Source organism: Salmo trutta, chromosome 14, assembly GCF_901001165.1.
Source record: "Salmo trutta chromosome 14, fSalTru1.1, whole genome shotgun sequence".
Taxonomy (NCBI): Eukaryota; Metazoa; Chordata; class Actinopteri; order Salmoniformes; family Salmonidae; genus Salmo; species Salmo trutta.
The window spans coordinates 26,322,905-26,346,211 of NC_042970.1; the positions used below are offsets into that span (position 1 = coordinate 26,322,905).

At 41.8% G+C, this 23,307-nt stretch overlaps 2 protein-coding genes across 13 annotated transcripts in view; one reads left to right on the forward strand and one right to left on the reverse strand.

Moving 5' to 3' along the window:
- The window catches only part of LOC115207684 (rap1 GTPase-activating protein 1), a 144,195-nt gene extending 141,376 nt beyond the window's left edge, over nucleotides 1–2,819 (forward strand). For all 12 annotated transcript variants that reach the window (XM_029775050.1, XM_029775054.1, XM_029775046.1 and 9 more), the window contains one exon: nucleotides 80–2,819. In XM_029775050.1, coding sequence (XP_029630910.1) covers nucleotides 80–163 — 84 coding nt within the window. In that variant the 3' untranslated portion in view covers nucleotides 164–2,819. The remainder of the gene's footprint in view (nucleotides 1–79) is intronic.
- LOC115207685 (protein-arginine deiminase type-2) lies at nucleotides 2,286–19,388 on the reverse strand. Its single transcript, XM_029775056.1, has 16 exons — nucleotides 19,153–19,388; nucleotides 10,782–10,950; nucleotides 10,049–10,118; nucleotides 9,818–9,879; nucleotides 9,293–9,410; nucleotides 8,706–8,858; nucleotides 8,361–8,551; nucleotides 8,150–8,253; nucleotides 7,942–8,053; nucleotides 7,615–7,722; nucleotides 7,357–7,508; nucleotides 7,016–7,163; nucleotides 6,671–6,764; nucleotides 3,629–3,708; nucleotides 3,391–3,519; nucleotides 2,286–3,166 (listed from the first exon to the last, which is right to left on the reverse strand). Exons 1-16 carry the CDS (start codon nucleotides 19,344–19,346, stop codon nucleotides 2,933–2,935), a joined length of 2,118 nt encoding a protein of 705 aa, XP_029630916.1. The 5' UTR covers nucleotides 19,347–19,388; the 3' UTR covers nucleotides 2,286–2,932.
- Nucleotides 19,389–23,307: the final 3,919 nt, after the last annotated feature.

The window sequence follows — 23,307 nt, forward strand, 5'->3', positions numbered from 1 at the left end:
CATGTCTGTATTTGGATGTTTGTGTGTGACCTGTAGTAGTAAAGATAGTGTCTGACCCCAGTCCCTCCTCCTCCCACAGCATTCCCATAAGAGGCACCCCCTGCAGGAAATGAAGCAAGCGCACGTGTGTTCCACCACAGATGCAGAGGAGGAGCAGAGCTAGTCGCTGGGACAGACAGACAGACCTGGTGAAGGCTAGTCCAGTCTGAACAGCCAGGTCCATGGACATGCACTTACAGCCTTCCCTCATCCCAACTCTTTGTGGCTGACTCCTACCATGCCTAGAGAGGTGAAGGAGAGGAGTGGACAGCACCCATTCCCAAAAGGAGTGCCACTCACACAGTATCGCTTCTGGCTGTTGTCTGTTGGCTCGCTTAGCCTGCATATATTTCTGCTCCGTGAGCTCTGTGAAGCCTAAATCTGTTCATGTGGTAACTCATAGTATACTCTCCCTTGTCCTCTCTATGGCATTGTTTTTGTTTTGGTTCGGAGGTGGAGGGAGGGATGGATCTTAAGCATTAGACAGATTGGTGTTGCAGGAGATCTGTTGATCATGCATTGGGGGAAGTTTTCTGTTAGGCTAAAGGGGAATGCATGAGGAGGATAAGAGGGTGTTGTCCTGTTGTCATTGTTGGAAGAACTGATATTATTGCTCCCATCAACCTCACATCCCACCATGATACTGTACATTTGTTACTCTTGGTGTCCCGGATCCTTTGATGTCACACCAAGCCTTGTGTTTTATTAATGGTCAATTAAGAGTGTAATGGTGGATGTTGACTAGAAACTTTTAGTAAATGTTACATGTTTTTGATAGAAGGTACTTTTATCATCATGCTGCTGCTGGTTTTGATTACATTATTCATTTCCCCTGACAAACTGTACAATTGCAGTTCACAGGTTATGTTGATGAATGGACAATATTTTACTGACTCCATAATTATAGTCAACGTATTTCAGGCCATTTAAAGGGGTAATCTGCAGTTCAAACAATAACAATGTCTTTACACCGCCACTGTATCGATAACCAGCTGAGTGATGGGGCTGGATAAAAGTAACCACTCTCAAATTCCTAGATAGTGCTATGGATGCAAGGACTGACCATCCATGATAGCAAAAGTATAGTTTTAACCATGTTGAGGCTATATAGTGTTTGTTTACAGTTACCTTGTTTACTAACAAATGAGTAAAACACGCTTATGTTTTGGGGTTTTGATGGGGTACGACAGTTGAACTAAGCGCATGAAGCATTTATAAGTAATATTCTTCAAGAATCAATGGGTATATATAATTAATTTAAATGTAAAAAAATCTATGTAGCAATCGCAGATTGCCCCTATAAACTGAGGAAAAAACATGAAATATTGAATTACTGATAGTCTGGTGTCCAAACTAAATGACTCATCAGTATTCATCACTGTCCCATACTGCAGATAGTACCACACAGTCAGACCTCCAAGGTGACCTAACCAAAGCACACAGCCTCCAAAGCCAAGCTACTGTCCAGTGACTACTGTCTTCAGTTTATTTTTTAAAACCTCTAGTTTGATTTAAAGTATGTGTTTGGATGTGTATACATGGTGCATGGTGTAAATCTGCTCGCAAAACCATGTCAACGGTACAGTACCATGCTGGAAATAGATTGTTTCTTCAAACCAGTCAAACTTCTCTAGAAAAGCAGACAGATAAAGAGTCATTATTTCCTTACATCAGTTTCGATAGAGAAATATGGGGATACATAAGTGTAGATGTGGGAACCGGCACTACATTTTCAAAGAATTGCTGATCTTTTGAAAATCTGACTTGGTTTTTAAAAATAATTACACTGTGACAAGTCTTGAAGTTGCCTTTTTAATGATTGTGTTAAGTAAGCTGCTTTGTAGGAGGGTATCCCCCTTCATATAAGGAATCAATCCCATGGGGGATATCACCAACTGGAATCTATCACCAACTGGTTTGAATGTAAAACTAAACAGATATATGTATTCATTTGTAGACATCTGCTCTCAATGAATGGAACCTGGGTATCTTGTGTAATGTTTTACATTTCCTGATCAGAGACATTTTCCCTCATCTCAGATTTAGATATTGAAAAGACCTGATATGAAAGCATGGTTTCCATAACTTTTTATTTCAATGAAATGAACAAAAGCTAATATGGAATTTAGTTGTGCTTTATTGTCAGTTGTGGCATTAATGCATAAACCTTTAGCACTCCTTTGGAAATCTTTCAGTTGAATCTAAAGGATCTCTGTGTAAGTAAGTAACACTACATCAAAATACAGTTAGTTTGATATATATTTATTATTAAACACCATTCTGAAGATTATGATTCAACAAAATACTATTAATTGAAATGTGATTGGAAAGATGAGAAAATAACCTTTCATCAGCTTAAGAGAGCCTTTGGAGTCAGCGTGTATTCCAGGCACTGAAACTCAAAATATATCAAACACTATTTTCATCTCAAAGCTTAAAATAAATGTATTATTACTCTCACAAGTCTTTGGAAATGCTTGAATAGTTTGATCACGCCCTCTGGTGGCTCCAGATTATACTTGCACATTTCTCTGTGGTCCTGTTCATCTGAACTCGTGTTTGTACATGTAAATGCAAGACACTTGGATTGAGCACCCAGCCAATCCAAACAACAGATCCAACCTGCAATGTGCTTAATTCAGATGATTGTATTTCTGTTCTCGTTGATATTCCGCTTAAACCCTTATTTAAGTTCGAAAGTCTTGTTTGTAAATATAGCTTTTCATCCTTTTGTAAAAAAAGGCAAATACATGTTTAATAAAGACAAAGCGGTAATACAGTACAAGGACTACTGTTGTTGTTTGAAGATGACTGCTGCTGGCGATTGTTGCTGCTGTTTACGTCAAGCCTTATTCCCTATTTCTAACTACAACCATTCCTTGCCCCAAACCCCTCACATCTCCAGGTTCCACCACTTGAAGGAGAAGGGTTCCCGGCGGACGTTGGAGCCACAGTGTACCTCTCCCAGCAGTTTGTGGTAGGAGGCAAAGTCATCAATGTATGTGCAGCTGAGTCCCAGGCCCTCCATGAGGGAGGTCATCTCTGCCTCCAGGGCACAGCGGCCATCCACCTTGGGCCCAAACGGTTTAGGGATGCCCAGGTTCTTCCCCAACACAATCATGTTCACCTGGAGGTAGAGACGTATGCCTCTATTAGGATTTGTTTCTTGCACTACTTGGGTAGTAGATGATTTGAGCATACTTCCTAATCACATGTAGAAAATCATCACAAATTGTCTAAAATGATTTGGCAGCATTTTTGAGTTTTGCCATTATGTAAAATGTATAGCAAATAAAATAAGAAGTACTTTTGTTTTGGAGGTGTTCTAGTGTAGAACTTGCGTCTGCTCACCATGTCTGGGTAATAGGCCACTGCCCTGTTCTCCTCCGTCACATGGAAAAGGATGGGCAGATCAATGATATCATCGTCATCTAAACCCAGCTCCCTCTTAAGGACATCCCTGTTCCAGTCTATACAGCTCTGTGGGACGGCAGCAGTCACAACATCTACATGGTTATTTCACCAAGCACTACAACGCTCTGCTAGCCTCTCTGAGTAACTAGTTCATCTGGCATTTAGTTTCCCTCACCTGGACATAGTTGTTTTCTGCTCTGAGTTTGTCATCACACAAAATCTCATCTACTGTAATCTCTTCTTCTGCTCCAAGGCCTGTTAGGATTGAGAAGGAAGTGGGTGTTAATTAGTAACACAAAGTATTATGTATTCCATTCACCCAGCTCAATGTAACATTGATAAGTTAAGGCTACTTGATACTCAAACGTTCCCTATACCCAACGAGGTTGTTACAACTTTGCCTATGAGCGTAGGTGCACAGGTAAAGAGAATTTTGTGAGTAATCAAGGTGACAGACATTGGCACATTCAATACTGCCTGTATCTAGCTGATCTAGGGTGTAATCATTAGTCCAACAGTTGCAAACGAGAGTTTCTATTAGACAAATTCAGGTATGTTTATCCCCGTTTCAGTAAAGCTTTTACACCCCTGATCACATACAAATCAAATCAAATGTTGGGTTCCCGAGTGGAGCTGTGGTCTAAGGCACTGCGTCTCAGTGCAAGAGGTATCACTGCAGTCCCTTGTTCAAATCCAGCCTGCATCACATCTGGCTGTGATTGGGAGTCCCATAGGACCGTGCACAATTGGCCCAGCATTGTCTGGGTTTGGCTGGGGTAGGCTGTCATTGTAAGTAAGAATTTGTTCTTAACTGACTTGCCTAGTTCAATAAAAATTGTATTGGTCACATACATGTGTTTAGCAGATGTTATTGCGTGTGTAGTGAAATGCTTGTGCTTCTAGCTCTGACAGTGCAGTAATATCTACTAACATCAAGGCGGTGACCCGATCCTGTAGGTTCATGCTCTACAACATTCGCAGAGTACGACCCTGCCTCACACAGGAAGCGACACAGGTCCTAATCCAGGCACTTGTCATCTCCCGTCTGGATTACTGCAACTCGCTGTTGGCTGGGCTCCCTGCCTGTGCCATTAAACCCCTACAACTCATCCAGAACGCCGCAGCCCGTCTGGTGTTCAACCTTCCCAAGTTCTCTCACGTCACCCCGCTCCTCCGCTCTCTCCACTGGCTTCCAGTTGAAGCTCGCATCCGCTACAAGACCATGGTGCTTGCCTAAGGAGCTGTGAGGGGAACGGCACCTCCATACCTTCAGGCTCTGATCAGGCCCTACACCCAAACAAGGGCACTGCGTTCATCCACCTCTGGCCTGCTGGCCCCCCTACCTCTGAGGAAGCACGGTTCCCGCTCAGCCCAGTCCAAACTGTTCGCTGCTCTGGCACCCCAATGGTGGAACAAGCTCCCTCACGACGCCAGGACAGCGGAGTCAATCACCACCTTCCGGAGACACCTGAAACCCCACCTCTTTAAGGAATACCTGGGATAGGATAAAGTAATCCTTCTAAAGATTTAGATGCACTATTGTAAAGTGGTTGTTCCACTGGATATCATAAGGTGAATGCACCAATTTGTAAGTTGCTCTGGATAAGAGCGTCTGCTAAATGACTTATTAAATGTAATGTAATGTAAATGTAAAATCTAACAGTTTCATAACAAATACAGATAAATCTAAGTAAAGAATGGATTAAGACAATATATACACCTCTGTTCAAAAGTGTGGGGTCACTTAGAAATGTCCTTGTTTTTGAAGGAAAAGCACATTTTTTGTCCATTAAAATAACATCAAATTGATCAGAAATACAGTGTAGACATTGTTAATGTTGTATTGACTATTGTAGCTGGAAACAGTAGATTTTTTTATGGAATAGCTACATAGGCGTAGAGGCCCATTATCAGCAACCATCACTCCTGTGTTCCAATGGCACGTTGTGTTAACTAATCCAAGTTGATCATTTTAAAAGGCTATCTGATCATTAGAAAACCATTTTGCAATTATGTCAGCACAGCTGAAAACTTGTTCTGATTGAATAAGCAATACAACTGGTCTTCTTTAGACTAGTAGAATATCTGGAGCCTGTAATCGAACCCACAAATGCTGATGCCTTGTTCAGGGGCAGAACGACAGATTTTTACCTTGTCAGCTCGGGGATTCAATCTTGTAACCTTTCAGTTACTAGTCCAACGCTCTAACCACTAGGCTACCTGCTGCCCCTACAGTGGCATAGTATAGAGTACAGTATATACATATGAGATGGGTGATGCAATGTTTACAAACAACTAAAGTGACTAATAGAATAGCATAGAGCATAGAATAGTATAGAGTACAGTTAGCATAGAGTACAGTTAGCATAGAGTACAGTTTACACATATGAGATGAGTAATGCAAGATAAGGAGACATTATTAAAGTGGCTAGTGTTTCATTTCCTTAAAGTGGCCAGTGATTCCTAATCTATGTCTATAAGCATAGTTCACTTTCTATAGGCACAGTTCACTTTCCAGAGCAACCACATACAAACAGTATGATCTCTTTGATTCCCTTTTACTATAATTACTTCTCGCTCTCCTCCTCTCACATTTTCCCTTCGCTTGTGGATTTCAGTGCACAGCACATCAGCTGTCTGTGGCCAGGATAAAAAAAACTTTCCATGCCATACCTTCATATCATAACCGAGTCAACTTCTCCCCACATTTTATGTACTGCAGTGCTAGCTAGCTGTAGCTTACAGTCTCAGTACTAGACTGATTCTCTGATCCTTTGATTGGGTGGACAACATGTCAGTTCATGCTGCAAGAGCTCTGATAGGTTGGAGTAAGTTGTCATAATTACTGTGTAAGTCAATGGAAGGGGGTGAGAACAATGAGCCTCCTAGGTTTTGTATTGACGTCAATGTACCCAGAGGAGGACGGAAACCAGCTGTCCCCTGGCTAAACCATGGTCCTACCCTACAGAATGCTGTTGAGGCTACTGTAGACCTTCATTGCAAAACAGTGTTTTAATCAATTATTTGGTGATAAAACTATACTAGATATATTTACATCTAACAAGGATAACTTTAATGTTTCATTATTTTCATTTTTAGGAAATTCACTGAGGATGATCCTCCCCTTCCTATTCTGAGGAGCCTCCACTGATACAGTTGTAACTACAGTGATACACACTGACACACACTGAAATTAGACCCCTAACTGAAAGCCTACCGTCAAACATTTTGGCTTGTCCATGCCTGTCATTCTGTAAGCCTCTGAAAAGTTTGTAGCCTGCGTCGGGGCTGGCGAGCAGCAGTCGGAATCCCTACACAGAAACGGAGGACAAAGACAATATTGTCAGTACGCTTCACTTGACTTCCTGACAGCTTTACATTATCACATAAACCACATGGTAGCCACAGCCTGCATCATGTCTAAATAGTTTATGTGCAAATGGACGGCTTTAACAATTCTTCGCTCTCCGTCATTTCTACTCTATATTAAAGAGCATAGTGTTTTTACGCATATGTTCTAATAGAGGGGGCAACTATACTTTTCTTGACAATATTGTTTTACCTTTTTGTCAGGAGCTGGGACAAAAGTCATGAATTCATCCACATGCCCAACATGCAGCCAATCAGAGAACAGTGCAATGGGCTCCTGGACTTTCTGTGCCCAAAGGAAGTCTTGCACTACTTTGGTCATGTTGCGGCCCTTGGTTGCCCTGAAAAGTTAAACAGCCTTATCACCACTGCTCACAGCCATATCTTTGTTCCAAATATTCATGAATCATTAGCAAGAGATTTATAGAAGGAAGAACCATCAATTTTATTTAATAAATCAATCAACTTTGGAATAAAGGCAAATATTGGTATCTAAAAACCAGACTCTCTTCTGTTGAAGCAAGTTACACTCACGTGGGGAAAGCCACTCCAATTATGATCCTCCCCAGAGGGTAGTTCTTTCCATTTATAGTGACTGGAGGGCTAACTTCCAGGTTACCAAACGAGTCCAGGCTGCTCACTTCTTCATTATATGCCATCCTCGTCACATAGCCAAAGTCTGGGCCCTGAGGGCACCAGGCAGAGAGCGGTTGAGAAAGAGTTCCACCACATCCCTCACAGTATGGAAATAAGTACATTTTAACTGCAGGTGTTGTGAATACCTTTTCTTACCAGTAGCTCATCATAAGGGAAATCCTGTAGTTCTCCGTCTCGGGGGGAGTCCAGCACAACAGGGAAACGTTGGTGAGGAGAGTCAATGTAGCCAAACTCTATCTCATCCTGAGAGAGAAACCTTCTTTACATGTCTATTATATTTCTATACATTTCTATATTTTTCATGCAGTTAGAAAAAAAGACACCGGTCTATGTTCTGATTTCTTTTATTTAAAACCTAGAGACAAGACTGACAATATATTGTGTTTAAAACAAGTTGGAATTGGAAAAAGTTCAAATGCACAAAACTGCATGATAGGCTAGAAGCTGAATCCCACTGCTTACCTGCATCCAGCGGTCTCCTCTGTTCATGTACTGATGGCAAACCTTCAGCTTGTACCCACTGTGCTCCACCAGCCTCCTCATTCCCTTTAGGAACTGGTAGTTATCAGATGTGCTGGGTAACCAAATGCACAGAAACAGTTGTCTAAGTACGTTTACAGCTAGCACCATCACTATTTCCAGCAACATCAATGCCATCATCATCTCTCACCTGCAGACGAAGACCTCCACAGGGTTGAGTGTGTTGGGTGTCATGATCCAGGGAGCCACACGGAACACCACCCTGTCTGTAAAGATGGGTGTCTCAGGGAAGCCCTGGCAAAATAACAGAACAAAAACATGAATGATAGATTCCACGACAGAGGTACAGAATATACCCTTTGAAGTTTTAAACTACGAACAGTGAAAGAGTTACAATGTACCTGAGAGCTGGGCTCCAGCAGGCTGAGGCTGATGCTGATGAGGCCCTCAAAGTCTTTGTCAGGGAATCTCAGGCCCTCAACGTAGAAATTCATCTCAGCGTTTCCCCCGAGGTACGGGACCTCCTTGGACAAATCCTCACTGCCCAGCACCAGTGGGTAGTCCTTCACAAAGTTCTTGTAGAACAGGTTTTCTGCAGCAGTAAACCATTTTTTTATAATGATGATCAAATGTATCTCCATTTATGCATATGCACCATTAAAACCCTATTGTACACATATTATACATGAATGGACAGCCAGAAGAACACATAAAATATCTGACTGAACAAAATGTCCTTGACTCACTCAGTGTTTGGTGCATGCCTGCTGTGGACCTGGTACCGAAGACCCTGACACTCTCTGCATCCCCCTGGGTGATGTGCATGGTCAGCTTGTAGCCCTCTGGGAGCTTGGCAGGGCCACTGGTCCGCAGCACCATTGGGGACATGTCTTTCAGATCTGACATTTCACAAATAATTACATTATTGTACATCAAGTGTCAACCCATCAACGTCATAATCAATGTGGCCTCATCTCAATGTGGCTCCCAGGATTTGGTAGGCCGTCATTGTAGATAAAAATGTGTTCTTAACTGATTTGCCTAGTTTAATAAAGGTTAAAAAAAACACATAGGTATGACAATGTGTAATACAACTACTTATCCTAGCAGGATGGTGGTCATGAAGGAACCATCAAACCACACCAGACACACCCCTAGCTCAGGCATTTCGTGTTTATCTAACACAAATACACACACATCCCTACTGCTCCTCTCTGCTGACTACACACAAAAGACAGACCTGCAGCCTTTAAATGTTGATGTATTGCAATGCCTGCAGCACTGTCAGCCGGTCAGCTCAGTGGGCCAGGATGACTTAGCTGTTGCTGTATACCTGAGACTCTCGTGACCTCAGCACACTCACTGTCCCGCCTCTTCCCATAGGTGCGTTCTGAGTCACAGTTGACCAGTAGGATGGCACCGTGGCCATTAGGCCCCCACATCCAGGATCCCTGTAGAGAGATCAACACTCTGTCTTTCAGAAACAAGAACTAGCACTGCCCTGACAATTTAGCTTTTCCCAATGTGTTTCCATGAGGTTAGATTAGACTTACAGCTGAGTGGAAAAACACAGCCTTCAATTTTCTTTCGCACTTCCAGGAATATAGTATGAACAGTATTTTGATATACCTATTAATATCAGTGGAAGGCTGTGCCCTGTGTTAGTTGACAGATAATTTCCTAGAAGTGCCTTGGCGATCTTCCTTTGTGTTTTGGAATACAGAATGAACACTGGTCTTCTGGCATGCCTATTCATGTTAGAACATCTCCTTGTGTACCCTGCTGTGTTAGGAAACAAAGATAGTGACCTCTGAGCTGAAAGAGACCTGCCTGGACGGACTCAGCAGACATAACCCACCTTGTTGGGGTTGTTCCTCTCCACCTGGCCATCTCGATCAGCATCTACGTCCAGAGAAATCTCTAGAAGACAGAGAGGCCCTGGCTGTCACTGAAGCTCATGAGCTGCTTTGGGGTCTCAAGTGAAATATAAAAATGTACAAATGACATTCACAAAGGTATGCTATGAAGGTGGGGGTGGGTGTTAGTTTATATGGGTGTGCTCTCCTGTCCTAAGCATAACACAACATACCAACAGCGGTGAGGTGAACGACAGCCTTCCCTAACACCTCCGTCTTCTCTCCATAATACATGACCGATAACTGCACAACAAAGGACAACATTTACAAAGTTAAACATCTAGAACACTGGTGACTAAGCAGTGGTTGTGTTTTGATGGGGTCTTCTATGATATATTCATGTCCAGATATGTACAGTACATTATCTCAGAGGAGAATCTAAACACCTGGCCCATTCTGGAACTGACAAAAAGTCTCCTTCAATTCCTTATCAATAGAACTGGCATTGTGGTTAACCCCATCACTTTCCACAGTTTGACATCTCTCTGGTATCAGGTTGAGAGTGCCACATTTGCATTATTTCAGTGTGGTTTGCACGCCACTCTTAAGAGGTGTAGGAGCAGCAGATACTTGATTTGTTTTTCTGATTAACATAATTCACTGTCGCGTGTTCAGTCCCAAGAGGAAATATTCAACTCAGGATTCCATGAATAAGATGTAACATACTGAATCTCAGAGTACACTCTTAGAAAAAAGGGTTCCAGTAGGAAAACCCTTTTTAGGAAAACCCTTTTTAGGAAAACCCTTTTTGATTCATGGTAGAACTCTTTTGGGTTCCATGTAGAACTCTCTGGGGAAGGGGATCTATATGGAACCCAATAAGGTTCTACCTTGAACCAAAAATGGTTCTTCAAAGGGTTCCCCTTTGTAGCAATCATGGCTGTGGGAGTGGCCTACTTTATTTACCTTGCTATCATTTCCCACTTCGCTGGCAGTGTCCATGGTGATAAGAAGCATTGTATTACCATTGAGAGTGGTGGGGAGGGTCCCACTCTCCGGTGGGGGTGGGGTGATCCTGTACTGCACTCTGGGACTGCATTGCACAGAGAAGTACTTGGAGCTAGGAGGGGCACTCCTAGAGGAACAATAAATACATGTGACAGTTACACATCACATCCTGATACTTTTCTTATACAAATCTATAGCAATAACAGAGTAAACACAAGAGGACATACCTATACTGCAGTGGAGTACCAGCAGTGAGTGCAGTTCATTATCCCCTATTTCCAGAAGCAACAGGTGGCAGTGCTAGTTCTAAAGTTACATTGCTACAGTCATCGGAGAGGTATGATGTCTTCTACATGCCTCTAAAATGAGCAACGTACCAAAGAGGGAGAAATACTGGACTATCAACCTACACAAGAATACTGGCAAAAAGGATTGTACTTATATGTCAAAGTATCAACCAACATCTCAAGTTGTTATACTCAGTATGACACTTGTTTATAAACATTAAGCTTAGCTGTAAAACCTAACACCTGGAGTCCAGACTGAGCCTGTCACGCTGTATAATGACAGGAGATAGGCGCCAGAATACGTAATAGTGTTGTCATGACGTTGCCCTCTTTGGGTACAGCGAGCACAGTTGAAACCCCCTCCCTCTGCACCAGGCCTTTTCTATGCACCATCCCCGACCTCTATACTTCTGACACAAGGCTGTGTGAAGGCAGCCATAAATTCCGAAGGAGAATGTCCTGCCTCATGGCCACAGTATGAAGAGAGAGGGGTTTCATAGAGAGACAAAGGAATTATTCCACCTCACAGGACGGGGGAGCTGAACGACATTCATGTTCTGGAGAAGGTAGAAAAGATCGGTGAAGAATCCAGCTACAAACTGGTCCGTTTGGTACAATGTTGTGAAACTCATGGGAGACAATATTGCCATATTACCATAATAATGTTTATATAACATTTACATTTACGTCATTTAGCAGACGCTCTTATCCAGAGCGACTTACAAATTGGTGCATTCACCTTATGATATCCAGTGGAACAACCACTTTACAATTGTACATCTATATCTTTTTTTTGGGGGGGGGCTATATAATAGCCTCAGCTATGGGACTTACATCTAAATGGATAAACCTATTTGGAATATGTTGAGATGCTATGTACTGATGTTAATGTGAGAGAATTGTATTTCTGTTCAAAGCTTAACTAAGTCACCGGCACGCCCCCAGGGACACAGACAGGACAAGGTGTCATGTGACAGCCTTTTCTACGTTCAGTTTATGAACCCCCACCCAGGGTTTCTTTCTTTAGACCAGCTTACCTCAAGAAGAGAGGGCCAAGGTTTGACCATGCATTCCTCTACTGAACTTTGACCATACCACGTGGTTAAACTATTGATACAGAATAATAAAAAGTCTTTGATATTAATTACTAGTCTGCAGCTAGGTATTCGGTATCATTGAACGCGACAACCGACAAAACATCCATTCTATAACGACATTAATGAATGTCGCTTTGAAAGATCCATTCTAACCGAGAGAGAGAGAGAGAGAGAGAGAGAGAGAGAGAGAGAGAGAGAGAGAGAGAGAGGGGACAAAACTCTCCAACAAAGGTCACGACGACACACTGAGCGTAAATATATATATTGATTGCAATTGTTTCCGAATGAGTGAGCGTTCATGTGCAAAGGATTAGCATATCAATTGTTAATATTTATCAACTCTGTAGTGTCTTCTCAGCTGACCCCCACTGTCAACTTTTGTTTAACAAGCCGCCATGCCGGTTTAGCCCACTAGGGCACATTCCTCTACCATTTCTTCGTAACGATACCTACTGTTTTGTATGCTTTCTGTGAATTACTTAGTTTAGTAAATAAATTATTTTAAGACAATTGATGTATGGATGACTTAGTGAAGACTGGGTTCGTGCAGATACCAACAATTTACGACGTTTGGAATGAGACTGACGCGATGTAAACGAATACATCATTAAATCAGGGGACTCATTGATCAGATATTATGATATCTGGAAACTTATATTAGGAAAATTATAACTTTGTAATCTGAATATTTTCCTTGGTGCCCCGACCTTCTAGTTAATTACAGTTACACGATTAATCAGTTTAATCGCGTAATAAAAATTACAGAGAGTTATTTGATAAACATGTATTCAGTTTAATGATGGCCAAAGACACGACAGTGTCATAATCTTCATCTTCTGAGGAGTAAGAAATATCGGACCAATACGCAGCGTGGTAAGTGTCTGTACTTATACTTTAATTTTTTAAACGTGAACACTAAACAAAACAAGAAAAGGAACGACAGTCCTGTAAGGCTACACAGCTATACAAAGAAACAACCACCCACAAACACAAGAGAAAATAAACCCACTTAAATATGGCCTCCAATTAGAAGCAACGACAACCAGCTGCTTCTAACTGGAGGTCGTTCCCAAAACTAACATAGAAATAGACAAACTAGAAAACCCACATGGACAAACTAGAAAACATAGAACATAAACCAAAAAACCCCGAAACACACAAAACAAACACACCCCTGCCACGTCCTGACCAACTACAATAACAAAATGACCCCTTTACTGGTCAGGACGTGACAAATAGGTTTTTTTATTTCTCCACCCAAAATAAAGTACATCATGAAAACGACGGGGACGAAGCCCAAAACAAACACGTATATATAACACAGGGATGTAACCCAAAGAAAATAGTGAGGTGTAAACCTCTAAATAATACACAGGATGAGACCGGTAATAACAACTGCACAAAAACACGTAGCATAAAAGCCGATACAACAGAGCACAAGACGAACGGACATGGGACAATAATCAACCAGGACAATGGGGAACAGAGGGCACATATATACACATACTAATCAGGGGGAATGGGAACCAGGTGTGCGTAATGAGACAAGACAGTCCAGGGTTGGTGGTTATGAATCCAATTCAGTGACGCCTAGAAAGCCGGTGACATAGACTTCCGGAGCTGGTGAACGGAATGAGCAGCAGTACCGGGGGAATCCGTGACAGAGCCCAGGAGGTGGTTCACACCAAAGGAACATTAGGTTTTTGGAGTAGGGATAGTATTCGCCAGAACAACAGAGCCTAGGCTACTCTAGACAATATAAAAAGGAGAAGTTCTTAACAAGAATTATTGAAGTTGTTACACACCGATGTTGTGAAACCATGTGTATCTGCTGTGCAATCATATCATGTGGAGAGTCTGATAAACTAACTGCAGTCATAGTCAAGATAGTACCACAATTCTTCAGGTTGGTGATTTGTGTTGGGCACTTTTTTGTATCATGTTAACTTGGAAATCATAGGCCATAATAACTGCTTACAACCCATTGAATTCAGTTGCAATGGAGTCATATGAATTGACAGCTTTTAATGATAAAAAAGGAGAGTCTGTTGAGAACATGAGGTCTGACTCCTCCTCTGAATACAAATGCCATCCACAAACAGTTATTTCAGCCCAATTTTGGGGCATGATCATCCAAATCCTTCTGCAGTTGGAATATCCAAGAAGTAAAATGACAACAAAATAGTCAGTGGATGTAATCAGTCATTTAAAAATATATTATCACTACAAGTGGAATAAGATTATAAAGCGATTAAATTATTAGAATCAATTCACTTAAAGAAATAAAGCAATTCAGTACTGTGCGCCTTCAAACCTGGGACAAACTATCCAGCTAGCGCATAACATTCTGAGAACCATAAGTTCAAATCAAAATAAAATAAAATAAAATGTTATTGGTCACATGCACATGGTTAGCAGATGTTATCGCGAGTGTAGCGAAATGCTTGTGCTTCTATTTCTGACAGTGCAGTAATATCTAACAAGTAATCTAACAATCAGCGAAGTGGAGATGTTGTTTCCTACCTTCACCACCTGGGGGCTGCCTGTCAGGAAGTCCAGGACCCAATTGCACAGGGCGGGGTTGAGACCCAGGGCTTCAAGTTTAATAATGAACTTGGAGGGTACTATGGTGTTGAATGCTGAGCTGTAGTCAATGAACAGCATTCTTACATAGGTATTCCTCTTGTCCAGATGGGATAGGGCAGTGTGCAGTGTGATGGCGATTGCATTGTCTGTGGACCTATTGGGGCGGTATGCAAATTGAAGTTGGTCTAGCGTGGCAGGTAAGGTGGAGGTGATATGATCCTTGACTAGTCTCTCAAAGCACTTCATGATGATAGAAGTGAGTGCTACGGGGCGATAGTCATTTAGTTCAGTTACCTTTGCCTTCTTGGGTACAGGAACAATGGTGGCCATCTTGAAGCATTTGGGGACAGCAGACTGAGATAAGGAGAGATTGAATATGTCTGTAAACATACCAGCCAGCTGGTCTGCGCATGCTCGGAGGACGCGACTAGGGATGTCATCTGGGCCGGCAGTCTTGCGAGGGTGAACACTTTTAAACATCTTACTCACGTTGGCCATGGAGAAGAAGAGGGAGGGCCTGCAGTCCATGGTAGTGGGCCACGTTGGTGGCACTGTATTATCCTCAAAGCGGGCAAAGAAGGTGTTTAGTTTGTCTGGAAGAAAGACGTCGGTGTCCGTGACTTAGCTGGTTATCTTTTGTAGTCCGGGATTGCATGTAGACCCTGTCACATGCGTCTCGTGTCTGAGCCATTGAATTCACTTTGTCCCTATACTGACATTTCGCTTGTTAGATTGCCTTGCGGAGGGAATAACTACACTGTTTGCATTCGGCCATATTCCCAGTCATCTTTCCATGGTTAAATGCTGTGGTTCGCGCTTTCAGTTTTGCCCGAATGCCGCTATCTATCCACAGTTTCTGGTTAGGGTAGGTTTTAATAGTCACAGTGGGTACAAGCTCTCCAATGCACTTCCTTATAAACACACTCACCGAATCAGCGTATAAATCAATATTATTCTCTGAGGCTTCCTGTGAACATTTCCCAGTCTGCATGATCAGAACAATCTTGAAGCATGGATTCTGATTGGCCAGACCAGCGTTGAATAGTTCTCGTCACGGGTACATCCTGTTTGAGTTTCTACCTATAGGATGGGAGGAGCTAAATGGACTCATGGTCAGATTTGCCGAAGGGAGGGCGGGGGAGGGCCTTGTATGCATTGCTGAAGTTAGAGTAGCCGTGATCCAGTGTATAGCCCGCACGAGTGCAACAATCAATATGCTGATAGAGTTTAGGTAGCCTTGTTCTCAAATTTGCTTTGTTATAATCCCCAGCTACAATAAATGCAGCCTCAGGATATATGGTTTCCAGTTTGCATAGACTCCAGTGAAGTTCCTTGATATACATGGCTGTGACAATAACCAACGAGAATTCTCTTGGGAGATAATATGATCGGCATTTGATTGTGAGGAATTCTAGGTCAGGTGAACAAAAGGACTTGAGTTCCTGTATGTTATTATGATTACACCATGAGTCGTTATTCATGAAAACTACACCCTCGCCATTCTTCTTCCCAGAGAGATGTTTATTTCTGTGGGACGCTACGCATAAAGAATCCTGATGGCTGTACCGACTCCGACAACATGACCTGGGAGAGCCATGTTTCCGTGAAACAGAGTATGTTACAATTCCATATGTCTCTCTGGAAAGCAACCCTTGCCCTAATTTCGTCGACCTTGTTATCTAGAATACTGGACATTGGCGAGTAATATACTCGGAAACGGTGGGTGGTGTGCACAACTCCGAAGTCTGACCATGAGGCTGCTCCGGCTACCTCTTCTAGAGGGGACATTGTTTTGGGTCGGCATCTGGGATCAGATCATATGCCCTGGGTGGTGATGCGAACAAAGGATCCGCTTCGGGAAAGTCTTATTCCTGGTCGTAAGGTTGGTAAGTTGACGTCGCTCTGATATCCAATAGTTCTTCCCGGCTGTATGTATTAAAACACTTAAAATTTTCTGGGCTAACAATGTAAGAAATAATACAGAAATAAACAAAATACTGCATAGTTTCCTAAGGACTAGAAGCGAGGTGACCCTCTCCATCGGCTCCATCTTGCCATCTTGCCACATGTTTCTTAGAGCGTGGTCAGAGCGTGGTTGTCCTATGGTTATTTTGGATACAACCTTCCCATAACATTTCCTACAGCTTTCCTCATGGTTCTATTTAAAGTAATGTTCTCAAATTGTTCAGAGAACATCAAGAAATAACATTTTTCTGTGGGACTTCCAGTACTTCAGCATAGTGTTTTCTGCATGTTTCCTCATTGTTCTATTTAAAGTAATCTTCTCAGAACATGACAACTTTCCATAAAAAACACCAGAAAACATTAGTAACGTATAAATAATGTTGTAAGAATGTTATTTAAAACATATAAACTCGGTTCTCAGCATCAACAAAACTATCTCTAGCCTCTATATTGTTAAGTGTGTTCAGGTGTGTTGACCACGCCCACTAATTGGCCACACCTGATCTTAAAACCTGTTGAGGACAGACGTTCCACTAGCAGAATGCCTAGCCAATATCCAATGGAACAGCATGGCGCGAAATACAAAACCTCAGAAATCTAATAATTTCAATTTCTCAAACGTACGACTATTTTACACCATTTTAAAGATACACTTCTCATTAATCCAACCACATTGTTCGATTTCAAAAAGGCTTTACAGCGAAAGCAAAACATTAGATTATGTTAGGAGAGTACATAGACCAAAATAACCACACAGCCATTTTCCAAGCAAGGATATATGTCACAAAAACCCAAAACACAACTAAATGAAGCACTAACCTTTGACGATTTTCATCTGATGACACTCCTAGGACATTATGTTACACAATACATGTATGTTTTGTTCGAAAAAGTTCATATTTATATCCAAAAACAGTATTTTACATTGGCGATTGATGTTCAGAAAATGTATTCCCACCAAAAACTTCCGGTGAATTTACAAAAATACTCATCATAAACGTTGACAAAATACATAACAATTATTTTAAGAATTATAGATACAGTACTCCTTTATGCAACCCTGTGTCAGATTTTAAAATAGCTTTACGGAGAAAGCACATTTTTCAATATTCTGAGTACATAGCTCGCCATCACAGCAAGCTATACAGACACCCGCCAAGTTCGGGGCCACCTAAACTCAGAATTAGTATTATAAATATGCTCTTACCTTTGCTGATCTTCGTCAGAATGCACTCCCAGGACTGCTACTTCCACAAGAAATGTTGTTTTTGTTTGAAATAATCCATATTTATGTCCAAATACCTCCGTTGTGTTCGTGCGTTCAGGTCACTATCCAAAAGCATGAGCGTAATTCGAGACACAAAAAGTCAAAATGTTCCATTACCGTACTTAGAAGCATGTCAAACACTGTTAAAAATCAATCTTTATGGTATTTTTTACGTAAAATTGCGATAATATTCCAACTGGACAATAGCGTATTCATTCAAAGAGAAAAAGAGGGAGGGGTGCGCTCGCGGGACCGTACATATCCAATCTCTTTGTCCCCAGGCAGTCCACTCAGTGAATGAGCTCCTATACTCTGCCCAGTGACAGGAGAATGCTCAAACAACTTTCTGAAGGCTTTTGACAGCCAATGGAAGCCTTAGGAAGTGCAACGTGACCCCACAGATACTGTAGTTTTGAAAGGGACTAGAAAAACTACAATTCTCAGACTTTCTACTTCCTGGTTGAATTTTTCTCAGGGTTTTGCCTGCCATATGAGTTCTGTTATACTCACAGACACCATTCAAACAGTTTTAGAAACTTCAGAGTGTTTTCTATCCAAATCTACTAATAATATGCATATTCTAGTTTCTGGGAAAGAGTAGTAACCAGAGTAGTACGTTTTTTCATCCGGCCGTGAAAATACTGCCCCCTATCCTCAACAGGTTTTAATGAGTGCTTGTTTTCTTTGAAATTAGGGTCTGTTTGAATAGACTAAAATAAACAGCTTTGGAGCTATCTGTGCTCGTAATTCAAAACAGTTAACCCAAATTAAGATAACATGTTACAATAAAACTGCTATCATAACTTTATTTAATTACCTTCAAATAACCTAGAATTTCTGTTCTCTGAAAGTTAATAAAACCTCCCAGGAAAACATTTAGGGAACCATAGAAAAACGTTCTCAGAACCTCCCTACAACCTAAAAATGCATGTTCCCAGAATAAGCAAAATTTGGGTAGGCTACTGAGCGATAATCCCAAAATAGTTTATAAAGCAGTATATAACTGGTGAAACAATACATTGCCATACCCTCTACCGTGTTATAGGCTACAATGTAGCCAACAACAGCCTACTACCATCTGAAAACATCTATTGGTGCAGTAGCCTAGCATAGATACACACACTCACCTATTTAGGTTCACTTTCAACACTGTGCCAACAACATAAAGAGCCCTCAAAGTTTTCTCAGTGTCGAGACGAAATGTCTGTTGATACGGTACTGGTATGTCGGTTGCTTTTCTCTTATTAAGGTGCTGAAGGAGATTAAGGTGCCTGGTCATAGAAACTTGCTCCTGTGAAACATCCATGCTGATACAGTGCATTGCAGAGGAACAGAATGATGAAATGAGATATGGCGGTGGAGGGTAGGCTTGGCCCTATTGTTAAGAGGGTGTTTTCCTGCTAGCAATTTGAGGCAGAGGAGGCTGCAATTACCCAGAAAACCAAACATGTGCCAACTTGCATTGCAGTCAGCACTTGAATAGCAACAGGATAATGTAGGCTTAGACCTAAACTAGGCCTGCAGTATACATTTTGTTGTCACACTGATAATCATGTTGAAGGCCATATTTGAATCACATAAAAACAGTTGAAGTTGGAAGTTTACATACACCTTAATTAAATACTTTTAAACTCAGCTTTTCACAATTCCTGACATTTAATCCTAGTAAACATTCCCTGTCTTAGCTCAGTTAGGATCACCACTTTATTTTAATAATGTGAAATGTCAGAATAATAGTAGAGAGAATTATTTATTTCAGCTTTTATTTATTTCATCACATTCCCAGTGGGTCAGAAGTTTACATAAACTCAATTAGTATTTGGTTGCATTGCCTTTAAATTGTTTAACTTGGGTCAAACGTTTCGGGTAGATTTCCACAAGCTTCCCACAATAAGTTCAGTGAATTGTGGCCCATTCCTCCTGGCAGAGCTGGTGTAACTGAGTCAGGTTTGTAGGCCTCCTTGCTCAGGGCTTTGTGATGGCCACTCCAATAGCTTGACTTTGTTGTCTATAAGCCATTTTGCCACAACTTTGGAAGTATGCTTGGAGTCATTGTCCATTTTGAAGACCCATCTGCAACCAAGCTTTAACTTCCTGACTGATGCCTTGAGATGTTGCTTCAATATATCCACATAATTTTCCTGCCTCCAGATGGCATCTATTTTGTGAAGTGCAACATCATGCTGCCACTCCCGTGCTTCACGGTTGGGATGGTGTTCTTTGGCTTGCAAGCCTCCCCCTTTTTCCTCCAAACATAAACATGGTCATTATGGCCAAACAGTTCCATTTTTGTTTCATCAGACCAGAGGACATTTCTCCAAAAAGTATGATCTTTGTCCCCATGTGCAGTTGCAAACCGTAGTCTTTTGTATCCGTTTCCTCCAGCATCTTCACAAGGTCCTTTGCTGTTGTTCTGGGATTGATTTGCACTTTTCGCACCAAAGTACGTTAATCTCTAGAGGACAGAACGCATCTTCTTCCTGAGCGGTATGACGGCTGCGTGGTCCCATGGTGTTTATACTTGCGTACTATTGTTTGTACAGATGAATGTGGTACCTTCAGGTGTTTGGAAATTGCTCCCAAGGATGAACCAGACTGGTGGAGGTCTACAAAAAAAATGGTTGATTTATTTTGATTTTCCCATGATGTCAAGCAAGGAGGCACTGAGTTTGAAGGTAGGCCTTGAAATACATTCACAAGTACACCTCCAATTGACTCAAATGATGTCAATTAGCCTATCAGAAGCTTCTAAAGCCATGACATAATTTTCTGGAATTTTCCAAGCTGTTTAAAGGCACAGTCAACTTAATGTATATAAACATCTGACCCACTGGAATTGTGATACAGTGAATTATGAGTGAAATATTCTGTCTGTAAACAATTGTTGGAAAAATTACTTGTGTGATGCACAAAGTGGATGTCCTAACTGACTTGCCAAAACTATTGTTTGTTGACAAGAAATTTGTGGAGTGGTTGAAAAACGATTTTTAATGACTCCAACCTAAGTGTATGTAATCTTCTAGGACATACAGACTTCAACTGTATGTCCTACAAATCAATCTCTGCCCTAAAAGCTATGCGGTCGCTAGACATTAGGTACAGGCCTCTGTATAAAGTCTACGATTCTGGACCTTCATGGCACCATTAATTGTTCCTTCATCTGGACCATACGTACATATTCTAACCAGAAACCATGGATTACAGGCAAAATCCGCAATGAATTAAGGACCGTGATCTGGCAGAGTTACTCCACCTCAAGAATTCCATTTGGCGAAAGGCTCGGCACATGCATACTCAGGCTGTCTGGCTCTCGTTCAGGCAAATGAGAAATAAGTGCACTCAGTCTATCCAGAAGGCCAAAGTTAGTTACTTAATGGAGCATTTCCCTCTCTATGGGTCTAACCCCAAGATGTTCTGGAAAATGGTTTAAGACCTGGAGAATATAACATCCTCCTCACAGCTGCCCATGTCACTTAATGCAGATTATGTGGTTGTTAATGATGTGGTTGCACATGGCAAAGCTCTTTAATCACCACTTCATTAAGTGAGCCATGCCTTATTGCCCGTCCAACATTTCCTCATCTCCAACCCCTTCTAATGCAACTAGCCCCGATGCTCCTGCCTCTTTTCCTCTTGCCCGCTACAAAGTTTCTCCCTGCAGGCAGTCACTGAGTCTGATGTGCTAAAGGAGCTCCTTAAATTGACCCCCAAAAAACATCTGGGTCAGATGGTTTAGATCCTTTCTTCTTTAAGGTTGCAGCCCCTATCATTGCCAAGCCTATCTCTGACCTTTTTAACCTGTCTCTCCTCTCTGGGGAGGTTCCCATTGCTTGGAAGGCAGCCATGGTGCATCCTTTATTTAAAGGATCAAGCTGATCTTAACTGTTATAGGCCAATTTCTACTTTGCCATGTTTATCAGAAGTGTTGTTAATAATCAGCTTTCTTGATGTCTATAATATTCTCTCTGGTATGCAATCTGATTTCGGCTCAGGATATCGACGTGTCACTGCAACCTTAAAGATCCTAAATGATGTCACCATTGCCCTTGATTCTAAGCAATGTTGTGCTGCTATTTTCACTGACTAGGCCAAAGTTTTTGATAAGGTAGACCATTCCACTCTTGTGAGCCGGCTGAGGAGTATTAGTGTCTCTGAGGGGCCTTTGACCTGGTTTGCTAACTACCTCTCTCAAAGAGTGCAGTGTATAAAGTCAGAACACCTGCTGTCTCAGCCACTGCCTGTCACCAAGGGAGTACCCCAAGGCTCGATCCTAGGCCCCAAGCTCTTCTCCATTTATATCAACAACATAGCTCAGGCAATAGGAAGCGCTCTCATCCATTTATATGCTGATGATACAGTCTTCTACTCAGCTGGCCCCTCCCCAGATTTTGTGCTAAACGCTCTACAACAAAGCTTTCATAGTGTCCAACAAGCTTTCTCTGCCCTTATAACCTTGTTCTGAACACCTCCAAACAAATGGCATGTGGTTTGGTAAGAAGAATGCCCCTCTTGCCACCGATGTGATTAGTACCTCTAAGGGTTTATAGCTTGAGGTAGTGACCTCATACAAGTACTTGGGAGTAAGGCTAAATGGTACACTGTCCTTCTCTCAGAACATATCAAAGCTGCAGGCTAAGGTTAAATCTAGAATTGGTTTCCTCTATCGTAATTGTTCCTATTTCACCCCAGCTACCAAACTCTGATTCAGATGCTAGATTACGGAGACGTAATTTATAGATCGGCAGGTAAGGGTGCTCTTGAGTGGCTAGATGTTCTTTACCATTCGGCTATCAGATTTGCCACCAATGCACCTCATAGGACACATCACTGCATTCTATACTCCTCTGTAAACTGGTAATCTCATCGCAAGACCCACTGGTTGATGCTTATTTATAAAACCCTCTTAGGCCTCACTCCCCCCTACCTGAGATACCTACTGCAGCCCTCACCCTCCACATACAATGTTCGTACTGCCAGTCACATTCAGTTAAAGGTCTCCAAAGCACACACATCCCTGGGTCACTCCTCTTTTCAGTTCAATACAGCTAGCGACTGCAACAAGCTGCAAAAAACACTCAAACTGGACAGTTTTATCTCCACCTCTTCATTCAAAGACTCAATCATTGACACTCTGACTGACAGTTGTGGCTGCTTCGTGTGATGTATTGTTGTCTCTTCTTAAGGATCGGTGTCACACTAGTGTGACAACCTCCGGTGAAACTGGAGGGCGCACAATTCAAATAAATAATCATAAAAATTATGGATTTTAAACATTTAGGTAC